This window comes from Ovis aries, chromosome 8, assembly GCF_016772045.2.
Source record: "Ovis aries strain OAR_USU_Benz2616 breed Rambouillet chromosome 8, ARS-UI_Ramb_v3.0, whole genome shotgun sequence".
Taxonomy (NCBI): domain Eukaryota; kingdom Metazoa; phylum Chordata; class Mammalia; order Artiodactyla; family Bovidae; genus Ovis; species Ovis aries.
Genome location: NC_056061.1, coordinates 25,583,301 through 25,595,979, shown reverse-complemented (window position 1 = coordinate 25,595,979; position 12,679 = coordinate 25,583,301). Strand labels below are relative to the sequence as shown.

Below are 12,679 nucleotides of genomic sequence, written 5' to 3'. Positions count from 1 at the left end.
ACTGGGGTATGAGACATCTTGAAGAACCTGTACTACTGAAGCATTCATAACATAAATAAAATGGTCTTTTCTCAGTTCTGCTGCTCTTTCTGCCATTTGAGTTACATTGGAAGCTCAAGAGATGACATTAGGAAACAAAGTCATAAGCCAGGAAAAGGCAACATATTGATATAAAAATGAATGTTAAAATAAGGGAATACTCACATCATAAATTCGATCAGTGATGTTCAAAGCCTGTTCTGCTGTTTCATTGGCTTCACTAACATAATTGGCAATATTTTCATAGACATTTGAAGCATCCAAAGCCTTCTGTACCAGTCCATTCATATCTGAACTGTGCAAATTCCTGTTAATGAACAAACCTGGCATTATTGCCCCTTTTTACCTCATTGGGAAATAGGGCCATTTTTAGAGTCTGATTAGAATACTGCCAGGACTATAGGCACTTCCTTTTTGTTTTTTTTAAAGTTACCTGGCTGGGCAGTGTTCACCCACGTGCCCCCTCCTCACCCCTCCACTGCCCCCGCTCCCACCTCGTGGCCTTTCTTAGGGGCACATCATCTTTCCGTTCCTCTGCTTTTAGTTCTTTCAAGACTTCACCTTGTTTTGGCTCCTTGGCAACTGCCTGCCTGGCAGTGGCCTCAGGGAAAGGAAATGCTGATTTTAAAACAGCATCTGCACCTCTTCAAGCAAAAGCTTGTTTATGTGGTGGCGTCAGGCAGAGGAATGAACCCACATTCATCCCCACCTACTGCTTACCCAAATCAGCACTGTTATTCCCTTCCTGTCAAAGAAAGTAAGGCTCTCAGAGAAGGTGCATAACCTCAGCACGGTATTATTAATAAATATTAGCTGGTTTCACTCTATTTATTCCATCTTGTTTCTTTCTTTTATATAACAGATCGCATACTTCTTGAAGAAGGGTTATAATATGTATTGAGCATCACATGCAGATATTGGGTCAGCCCCATTCCGTATACTATATCTCTACGTCTTATCACACCTGTGAAGTTGACATTGTTATTCCTTATCCACAGAAGTTGCTGAGGCTCTGAGGAAGGGTGCACAACTTGCCCAGGGCAAACATGGTTAAGGTCTGTCTCATTCCTGAAGCCTGGTTGCTCCCCTTACGTGCACAGTCCCACCTCACAATCACCCTGATCCTTACACCACTTTCTCTGCCTTTGTCTCCTCTGACTCTTGTAAGGTTCTGCTAATATTTACTGATACCCATCATACAATGGGGGGCTTCCCTGGTAGCTCAGCTGGTAAAGAATCTGCCTACAATGCAGGAGATCCTGGTTCAATACCTGGGTCAGAAAGTTCCCTTGGAGAAGGGATAGGCTACCCACTCCAGTATTCCTGGGCTTCCCTGGTGGCTCAGATGGTAAAGAATCTACTTGCAAAGAGGGAGACCTGAGCTCGATTCTTAGGTTGGGAAGATCTCCTGGAGGAGGACTTGGCAACCCACGGCAGTATTCTTGCCTGGAGAATCCTCATGGACAGAGGAGCCTGGAGGGCTACAGTCCATGGGGTCACAAAGAGTTGGACAGGACTGAGCGACTAAGCACAGCACAGAACATCATGCACTAGACACCCCCGTGCAGAGGCTGATAACAATATGTGCCTCAAAGGATTGAAGTGAGGTCCAACAGGGATAGAATATGTTTAGTGCTTGGTACCATGCCTGGCATCTAGCGAATCTTAGGGCTTATTATTACACTTAAACTATTTGCTAAATGGAAATTTCAAACTGTATGGGTATTCACATAGTAATTCATATTACTGACAAACTCTTCTTCCTCTATACTATGAACTCCACCTTCACTCTGCAGCCCATCCTAAACCCTTTGTCTTAATTTTATTCAGTCTTAAACCCACCAGTTCCATCCTTTCCCCCCAACTCTGGATACTGATGACTAGTATCACTTTATTCATCAGTAACTTTTGACTGAGGCGACTTAGCAGCAGCAGCAGCAGCAGCAGCAGCAGCAGCAGCAGCAGCAGCAGCAGCAACTTCTCAGAAGAGTCACTGTGACGTGATCTACACGACACTACAGATCCTACACTGGCTGCTCTCTTCACACCACCTGGACCTACTGAGCTCAGCTAATCGTTTCTCAGCCTCCTTCATCCAGTTTCAGTCTCTGCGCATCAGCTTAGGCTCAGAGAGACTTCCTCTGAATTTCCTTGGCAACTCCCTTCTCTTTTGTCCAAGTTCACCATCATTCTGGCTCCTCTACAATAAGGCTGATATCTATTAGACACACTAAGGGCCCACAAAGATGCTTTCATGCTAATTTTTTTTTTGAAATCAGAAGAAGAAAAATAAGGATAACAGTAATTCTTACATTAGCTTTTATATCAAGGTTCAGTTCAGTTCAGTTTAGTCGCTCAGTCGTTTCCAACTCTTTACGACCCCATGAATCGCAGCACGCCAGGCCTCCCTGTCCATCACCAACTCCTGGAGTTCACTCAAACTCATGTCCATTGAGTTGGTGATGCCATCCAGTCATCTCATCCTCTGTCGTCCCCTTCTCCTGCCCCCAATCCCTCCCAGCATCAGAGTCTTTTCCAATGAGTCAACTCTTCACATGAGGTGGCCCAAGTACTGGAGTTTCAGCTTTAGCATCATTCCTTCCAAAGAACACCCAGGACTGATTATATAATTAAAATTTTTTTATAGCCCATGAAAATTATAATGCAGCCCTGCTCTGCAAAGGTAATTCTAATCCAAATGTTGGCTACTTATATCTCCCTATAACTCCCTGTTCAGAAATGGAAAAGAGTAAAATCTGAGGTTTTACAAGAAATGGATAAAAGGTATAAAATGTTACCAATATTTTAAATACTTAAAAATTCTGCTGGCTAGAGTTGGTGAGCAGATACACCTAAGAACTTGAAACAAAAAGCCTTTATTTCTTCGTTTTCATTACTAGGCACAAAATGGGTACTATATTGATATACAAAATAAAAATGTGCTTTTGAATTGGAAGCTTCTTGATGAATTATATGTATTTCTATTTGAGACAAAATATGCAAATCTACCGGGTATACCAGATAGACGTCGAAGAATATTCACATTTTGAAGGGAAGACATCTATAAATTTGGATGTTTTCCTGAATACATGTAGAAATATGCTAAACATACAAAGGAGACTTAAAGTGATTGATATTTCTGATTATGTTTTGTGTACAGCTTGGGGTTACTTCCTTAAAAGTTCTAGCTAGAACTCTGTTTGCTGCTGGGTGACATCTAGAGGTTTGTGTTGGTATCCCATTCAATGAGCTGTTAGTTGCTCAGTGGTGTCTGACTCTTTGTAACCCCATGAACTATATAGCCTGCCAGGCTTCTCTGTCCATGGAATTTCCCAGGCAAGAATACTGGATTGGGTTGCCTGTCCCTTCTTCAGGGGTTCTTCCCAACCCAGGAATCGAATCCAGGTCTCCTGCATTGCTGGCAGATTCTTTACCATTTGAGCCACCAGGGAACTCCCAAACAGCTGTAGTTACTAAATGACAAAAGAACGACGAAGACAGCCATAAAATTAATCTCAAAAACAATAACTTACCCACACAGTTATTACCAAAGCTAGCATTTTCTCCAAGTTCCATTTGACTGGCTTGATAAAAAGCCCATTTCCTGGGAACATGACACTGAGCTGTATATAACACCATCTCACACACCAAGGTTTTACCTATGATCTATCCATCCCCACTCCAACTCTGCCCTCTCTTCTTGGGAGACTTGGAAGGATATTTGAAAATTTTGGCAATCAGGAAAAAAAGGTGATTTAGTTTTGAACAGAAGTGACTACTGGTTCTTATTTAATTCATGACCTTTACCAATCCTTGTTTCTAACTGCCAGATTTGCAATCTTTCTTTTCAATGATCTCGCTATTTACCTATATCTTTCAGGATCATGAATTAAATTCCAGTCTTTTAGTACATTTCAATCAACATTAAATGAGTGCTTATGACTCTCTTCTAGATACTGTGAGGAAAAACATAAACCAATGCTCTTTTAACAGGTGTTGAAATAGTTCCTGCTAGGCACTGTGGGGCAGCTAGAAGATCTGACACAAGTCCCTTAATTGTCGACTTCCTACCAGCTTTACTTAAGACATCTGGGTATGAAAAGCTCATGCTGTCTCTGAAATGATGACAGAATTGGACCTTGCAAAGGGATCTGATTTACCTGATAATATTCTGTGGAGCAGTTATATCCCTAACTAAAACGTGTTAGGTTATCCTATTAATTGTGGAACAGAGCTACCCCGCTACAACACAGATCTCTAATCTGACTGATTTTTTAAAATTGAAAAACTGTCTCCCCAGAGCAATTTCAGTAAACAACTGGTTCTCAAACTGGCCAACCAACAAACAGACAAACAAACACGCAAACCCAGTCCTAAAAACAGAACTATTAACACTGTATCCCAGCAACCCGGTCACGTGAAAGTGAACAAAAATAAGTTACTCAGTCTGGAGATGTCTGCATTCTTACAACCAGGGTATTACCTGCTCAACTCATCAGCCTCTTGCTGAAGGTTCCGTGCATGGTCAACAGCTTCCTGAACTAAATCATGACTGAGGTTGCTCAGGTTGGATAGTTTTCTTTGAAGTTCATTTTTGGCTCCATCTATTTCGGCATAAATCCCTGATGCATTCTAAAGAAAATATTGAAAAAAACTGAATTTAGAGGGACTTAAAATATTTTCCCTAGGGAGCACCAAAGATAACCTCTATTCCTCCTTACTGTGAAGTTCAGTAAGCTTCAGGCCAGATCCAGAAGAGTCTAAAAGACTATGCATGCATGTTTGGTCGATTTAATTGTATCCGACTCTGTGTGGCCCTATGGACTGTAGTCCACGAGGCTCCTCTGTCCATGGGATTCTCCAGGCAAGAATACTGGAGTGGGCTGCCATGCCCTCCTCCAGGGGATCTTCCCGACCCAGGGATCAAAGCTGCATCGCATGCCCTGCAGGTGGATTCTTTACGGCTGAGCCACCAGGGAAGTCTAAACAACTATATACATAGATATTTACCTATCTGCATCTTCACCTCCTTCTCTACTGATTCAGACATGCTCTGCCATCTCTTGTCTAAAAAGAAACGTAAACTAAATAGAGATGCTCCACTGTCCTCACTTCTCCCTAATTTTAATCTTTTCATAGCAAAATAGAACCCCTCTGCAAATAAAGTGTTTATACATGCTATCTCTATTTCATCATTTTAAAATTCACTTTTGACTTATTCCAGTCTGGTTTTTACCTCATTGCTCTACCAACACAGAAATTTACTTAATGATTTCTGAGCTACGAAGTCTCATGGTTATCATTCAGTTCTCATCTTATCTGAATTCTCACCTACACTTCCTGTGCTGACTACTCTCACTGACACTCACTTTACCATGTGACCTCTCTTAACTTTCAGTTCAACTGTGGATCTATGATCTTAGCTAGAGATCACACATAGGATGCTGCTACAACTCTATTACTTCCAGCCTTGGCTGGGCCCTCAACGCTGAAATTTGCTCTCTTGGTCATTCAATAGTTATTCTAAACACTCTCACCTCTTCTTCTTCCCCTCACCTCTATCTGATTCTCAGCAGGTCACTTAATTTTCTTTTTTAATCTAGAAGACATAAGCCAACTGTTAGTGGGGAGCACTTTTTTCGAGCGCCTGAGGTGATGTTCCATCTCTATGAAGGGAGCTCAGTTAGTGACCTTTTCACTTTTTCCTTACTTTGCTCTGAGAGGAGAAGTGGTTTATTTAATTGGTAAATTTGAGGGTATAACTATATAGACTCTGCTAAACTCCAGACTGCTGCTTCTGGGAAGCAAGCTGCCAGCAGAAAGCTGAGTTTTCCTATGCTCCTCCATACAGTGCAAGCTGCCCTGGGCACCCCCATGAACCTTGCAGTATTGGCAGTTTCAGTGGGTAAACCTGCTAATTCTGGAACTGAGTATCAGCCATCCCACTTGGCTAACAGATCTTTTAAAAAGCCACACCTCAATTTAGCTGAAATAAAGGTGATATTCTTGATCTTCATATTTACTGTTGTACAACTTTTTAAACTTTTTTTTAACTTAGGTCCTCAAGGTGGGTAGCATTTACTGATAGCTCTCCTCAGAGACTCCAACACTGACGACAACCAGTAATTTCTCCAAATGGGTTAGGTATAGTAGACAGTGGGGGGCTGGAAGGTGGAAATGGCAACTATATAGAACTCTTGAGATGTTGTTGTGAAGCAGAGTAATGGTGCAGAGATCAGAGAGGATGTGAAAGTTTTTTTTTTTTTTAATTTTAAAAGATATCAGATACTAGATGTTTCTATGTTGGCAGTAGTGATTCAGTAGAGTAAGAACTGGGCAAAACAGAAGAGTGAGGGCACAAGTTGATGGACTGAAACTCAGCAACCCTACTGTTGAGCAGAGGAAGCGTAGGATTCAGAACACAGGTGGCGGGACTGAACTCTGAGAGGAGGAGGGACATTTCACTAATCAGAACAGAAAGGGAGAAGTAGGATACACATGGAAGCAGACTGGTAGATGTGGGGAGCAAAAATGAAGGGAGTTCTCTTCTCATTGTTCCTATTTTTAATGAAGCACGAAGCAAGTTCACCAGCCAGACTGAGAGATGGGAGGTGGGTTTCCCACCAGTCATCCTGGCTTCTCTGGTGTGGCCACGATGCTGAGGGTACTTGGGTTTACTGGGTTATGGGATTGGAATTCTCAGGTGAGTATAATAGAGAAAGAAGTATGTATGGAAGTAAAGGGTATTTGCAAAGAATGATTATACGGATAATTTTAACTGCTCGTGCTGCAGTTCACAGGGTCACAAAGAGTCGGACACAACTGATCGACTGAACGGAAGGAAGGAAGACTATGAAAGGAGTAGCGCGAATGAGATGGAGGAGGTTTTGGAGTGGCTAGAGTTTCTGGAGTGTATACTCTACAGTAAGGGCGATAAGAGATGGTGCTTAGGGGGCTCAGTAGTGTCTGACTCTTTGCAATCCCATGAACTGCAGCCTGCCAGGCTCCACTATCTATGGAATTTTCCAGGCAAGAATAGTGGAATGGTTTTCCATTTCCTTCTCCAAGCTTAGGGAGCTTGATACTCGGATTTGGGAGAGGTACTCTTATTGATGATAAGATCTGGGTCCGGTCATATGAGGGATTACAGAGGTGGATGGGGAGGAAGAGCTTGTTGGACAGGAGAAGTGGAAGGAACTGGAGGTCTGAGAGCTGAAAGACTCATTGATGTGGGTTTTGATGTCACTGAGGAACCAGATGGGAGTAGGGATAGAAAGGAAGCTAAAACTGTCAAAGAATAGGATGGTGATCAGATGACTTTAAGAGAATATACTTTTAAAGGTAATAAAAATGAGCCGAGAGTACTTCAGTGATAGTTTGGTTCACTGCATTCATTGGAAAATTTCTACTTTAAAAAATGTGACTTTCATTGATTTTTAATCCCAGCTTTATTAAACGCACAACTTATGTGTAAAGAGTGAGTAGGACGCATCTACATTTGCACTTTCAACAGAACTTTCTGTGACTGGCTGTGCTGCCCAAAATGGCAGCCACCAGCCACATGTGGTGCTACTGAGCACATGAAACGTGGCTAATGTGACTGAGGATTTTTTTTTTAAGTATTTACTTTTGGCTTCCTTGCTGCAAGAGGGATTTCTCTAGTTGCAAGGCGAGCACTTCTCACTGTGGTGGCTTCTTCGGTTGTAGAGCACAGGCTCCAGGGTGAGCAGGCTTGCAGCAGTAGTCGCAGCATGAAGGCTCAGAGCAATCGTGGCGCTTGGGCTAAGTTGCTCTGCGGCACGTGGAATCTTCCCGGATTAGGGATTGAACCTCTGTCCTCTGCATGAGCAGGTGGATTCTTAATCACCAGACCACCAGGGAAGTCCTAAACTTTATTTCGTTTCGAGTAATTTAAAATTTAAGTAGCCATATGTGGCTAGTGGCAACTGAACAATGAAAGAAAGTGAAAATTGCAGTCACCTGATCTTAGTTTAACAACACCACCTAACTTGATAGAATGGAGTCGATTGCTCCTCTGTGACACTGAGCTAATGTGCTAACCTACTATGAAAACTAACCTGAAAAAGTCACGTGTCCTTACCTTTATTATGTTATCAAGTTCTGAGAGGGTCAGTCGTGGCATCATCAGTGAGTCAGAAGACGTCCTCAGAGACGTGTTCACCCCTTCTGTCTGCTCCCTTACTCTCTCATGCTGTTTCTGCAGGAGGAAAAGCAAGGGAGAGAGAAAGAGAAGGCCACTTTAGACAAGGAAGGCATTAGGGAGAGTGCTGTCAGCCTGCTGTCACTGCACTCAGACAGATCCTATCTCAGACCCACCACCGAACTGCTGGGCCACGCTAGGGAATTCTACCTAGCCCAGGCTCAGCTGTCTCATTTATAAAATGGAGACAATGAAAGCAAGCTCCTCAGGAGCTTTGAAGAACTTAGTTATGATTATTACTTACAGTGCCACCACATCAAAGAGAACTGACGCTCCAAAGAGGGCCTCTGATTCCTTCTCCATAAATGTGAAGTGGGGCCAAGGCTACGGGACTGAACACAGGCTCCGTATTTGCAGTCACTGAAAAGTGACCTAATTCCAGAAAGCATTTATCATGTGCTAACTTTGGGCCAGGCACAAATAGCTCATCTGGACAGGAATAAAGTATATATAAAAGAATCTGAAAGTCTTTTCAGAAATTTAAAGTGACCCTAATATCAAAGCGTAATCTGATCTCGCTTCTTCCTACCCTTTATGTTAGATGCTCAGGTGTTCTGAAGAGGTAAATTGCCCAAGTGTGGATATAGTTTGTCCCTCTTTTTAAAAAAATGTTTAAAATTTTTATTTATGTATTTTTGGCTGTGCTAGGTCTTTGCTGCTGCGCGGGCTTTTCTCCAGTCGTAGCAAGCGGGGTCAACTCTCTAGTGGTGGCGCACGGGCTTCTCACTGAGGGGTCTTCTCTGTGGAGCACACGGGCTTCAGTGGTTGTGGCACATGGGCTCAGCAGTTGCAGCTCTTGGGCTCTAGAGCTCAGGCTCAGTAGCTGTAGCACACAGGCTTAGCTGCTCTGCAGCATGTGGGATCTTCCCGGACCAGGGATAGAACCCGTGTCTCTTGCACTGGCAGATTCTTTACCACTGAGCTACCAGGGGAGCTCTTTCTTCCTTTTTTCCCTTTTCAAAAAATTTTAAAATTGAAGTATAGTTGATTTACAATGCTGTGCTACCTCTGCTGTACAGCGAAGTGACTCAGTTACACACGTATATACATTGCTTTTCTATGTTCTTTCTCCATTATGTTTTATCACAGGATATTAAATATAGTGCCCTGTGCTACACGTTAGAACTTGTTGTCTATCCATTCTAAACATAATACGTTGTATCTACCAACCCCAAACTCTCAGTTCATCCCTCTGCCTTGCCACACCCCTCCTTGGCAACCAGAAGTCTGTTCTCCCTGTCTACAAGTCTGTTTCTGTTTTGGAGATAGGTTCGTTTGTGCCATACTTAGATTCCACATGTAAGTAATATCACATGGTATTTGTCTTTCTCTTTCTGACTTCCTTCACTTGGTATGATAATCTCTAGTTGCATCCATGTTGCTGCAAATGGCATTATTTGGTTCTTTTTTTTTTTTTTTACGGCTGAGTAGTATTCTATTGCAGAAAGAAACAGCAACCCACTCCAGTAATTCTGCCTGGAAAATTCCATGGATAGAGGAGCCTGGTAGGCTACAGCCCATGGTGTTGCAGAGTCAGACACGACTGAGCACACACACAGTATCCACTGTATGTATATACTACATCTTCTGCATCCAGTCATCTGTCAATGACATTTTGTTTTTTTCCATGTTTTCACTATTGTGAATAGTGTTGCTATGAATACTGGGGTGCATGTATCCTTTTGAATTGTGACTTTCTCCAGGTATATGCCAAGGAGTGGGACTGCTGAGTCATATGGTAGTTCTACTGCTAGTTTTTTAAGGCATCTTCATATTGCTTTCCATAGTGGCTGCACTAATTTTTATTTCCACCCACACTGTGGGAGGGTTCCCTTTTCTCCACACCCTCTCCAGCATTTGTTATTTGTAAACTTTTAAATAATGTCCATTCTGACCAGTGTGAACTGACAGCGCACCACAGTTTTTATTTGCATTTCTCTAATAATTAGTGGTGTTGGGTATCTTTTTCATGTGCTTCTTGGCCTTCCGTATTTCTTCTTTGGAGAAATTTCCATTTTTCCATTGGGTTGTTCCAAGTGCGGATATATTTTCTGATGAACACTTTGATTTATACTTGCCACTCTGGAGTTTCATAGGCAGGGATGCTGTGATTCTGAAGAAACACTGTGGCATTTCAGAGATTGAAAGGAACATAGAGTGAAACTTTAGGAGGGGAAAAAGTAAAAGCCTCAGTTTTTAATCTGAGTAAAAAATGAGCTGAAGTTACTTTAGAAATGGTAATTTAAATTGGAATTGAAATTTTTGTTATGGTACGATATCACAGAAATCATTACAAAAGCCTACACTTGAATGACATATTTTAAAACTTTTTAAGTTCCTCTTAATGTCCTGTCTCACTCCCTGGACTCTTTTCTAATTTAGTGGAAAAGAAGAATGGAACCCATTTTATCCACATACCTTGCTACAGGGGAAGACATAGGTCTAGCGACAGAAAAGCTTCTCATTTGAACATCCTCTTAAAGTAAGAACTTTAAAAAAATAAAATCAATTGCTCTTCAAAATCCATCAAGCTTAATACAGTATGACTATCTGGGGTTAACCATTCTTGTCTTCACAAGGGTAGTTATACAGCTCTGCACAAAAGCAATATTTTAAAGTACGTAAGGAAGAAGGGTGAAAAAGATTGGCATTATCTGGATCTCTCAGAGCAGTTTTCTTGTTACAGAATCTGAGATATGACCCCTTCCAGAAGCTCGTCTATCTGAGCTGCCTTATGGGAACACAGCTAACACCCTGAAGTAACAACCAAGCTTCCAAACCATGTGCAAACAGCACTGCCTGATAAGCTCATTGGTAGGAGCTGGAAACGATGTGCTTCAAGTTAAAGGGCTTCTATCACTCGCCAGATACAGAATTAGACAGAAATGAATAAAATTAGCTTTGAAACAGATATTCTTACAGAGAGATGGACAATTTGAACAGAAGAAAATTTAGAAACTAATAAATAGTGAAAAATGACATAATTAGTATTTTTTAGCATGCTTCAATATCCACATATGCCAAAAATAAAAGTCTGCTCAGACTTAAAAAAAAGAGACAGAAAGTCTTGGGAAGGTGGAACTTTGGTTTATCAGAGTCCCTAAATAGACAGAATCTCATATTCATCTGATAAAGATTTTTATTATTCTGTTATCCTTTCACATTGGGAGTAGGAAGACAAAATAAATAATGTAATCACTAGTTGTGTGGCTATTATTTGCACACATCAAAATGATTGAACTTTGTGGTTATTTTTGGTTTTGTATAAGGACTGAAATTTTGGCTTTTTTTTTTAAGCCATACTGTAGTTCTTACAGGGAAATGTGATATTAAAACACTTATGGTGAGTGGGGGAGACATCTACTAGCAGATGATCACAATACAGAAGCAAGAATGGAGGGCAGTGGAGGAGGCTATTTTAGTTGAGAAATAACAAAGGCCCACACTGAAGAAGTCGTAGAAGAACGGAAAAGAAGGAAGATAGTTAAAAATACTCCAAAGGTAAAATGGGCCAGATCCTGTTTTGACAGGATGTGAGGGTGGGAAAAATTCAAGGATAAGGATGAGTCCCAGTAACTTTCTTAAATTCTGCTTAAAGAATTTATTTTGTATTACACGCATAATTTTGTTGTGCCAGATAATCATGTTTTTGTTTTTAAACAAAAATGCTATCCTGACCATTATTATTCTAAAAAAATATTGGCTAAGAGATTGCTCCAATGGTGCAAAATGGCGATAATAAGTACAATTCACTTTTATTTAGGAAATTTGACAATGACTTACTGAAAGGCAGTGATGACTGAAAATCAGGATGGAGAACCTAATTTAAGTTGGGTTTGCTGATAACATAATTGAAGTAATGAATTTGCTCATAGCTGCTTCCTATTTCTGACACTGCTTTTAGAGGCACATGTTTTCCTATCAGAAAATGACCATTCACAGTGATGGTGTGAGCGCATGTATTGCTCAGGGTAGAAGTGTAAGCACCACCAGTTCTAAATCTGGAGGTGTGGGCATGCACAAATCCTGGCCCCGTAAGGTGACCACTTTGGCAAGCTCTGGCCAAGCCTGGGAAATTTTTTCACCTCTTTGTAAGACCTTAGCTTGAATTAGACTCCCTATCTCTGCAGCTGCTGACCAGTCAGGCTGTGAGATTTGCTAATCAGGCCCTTCCAAAATCACACATATCCTTACAGGAAACACGGTTCTTGGTTGCTTTGGGATTTTTAGTACTCTTGGTATAAAAGAAGTTATACACAAGAATTACGCCTTGTTTTCTCAGTTGCAAGAGAAATACATCCAACACAGGCAGACAGAAGCATGAAGAACAACTGCATTCTTCTTAATCAACACACAAGCTAAACAACTGCAACAGTTTCAACTTGATTTTAGTTGTACACACTTATATTAGCAAATGAC

General features: G+C 41.4%; 1 protein-coding gene across 7 annotated transcripts in view; it reads right to left on the bottom strand.

Moving 5' to 3' along the window:
* Positions 1 to 12,679, bottom strand: part of LAMA4 (laminin subunit alpha 4) — a 144,687-nt gene that overhangs the window by 50,071 nt on the left and 81,937 nt on the right. For all 7 annotated transcript variants that reach the window (XM_042253295.2, XM_060419476.1, XM_004011190.6 and 4 more), the window contains 3 exons: positions 8,141 to 8,257; positions 4,523 to 4,671; positions 205 to 346 (listed from right to left, as the gene is read on the bottom strand). In XM_042253295.2, coding sequence (XP_042109229.1) covers positions 205 to 346; positions 4,523 to 4,671; positions 8,141 to 8,257 — 408 coding nt within the window. The remainder of the gene's footprint in view (positions 1 to 204; positions 347 to 4,522; positions 4,672 to 8,140; positions 8,258 to 12,679) is intronic.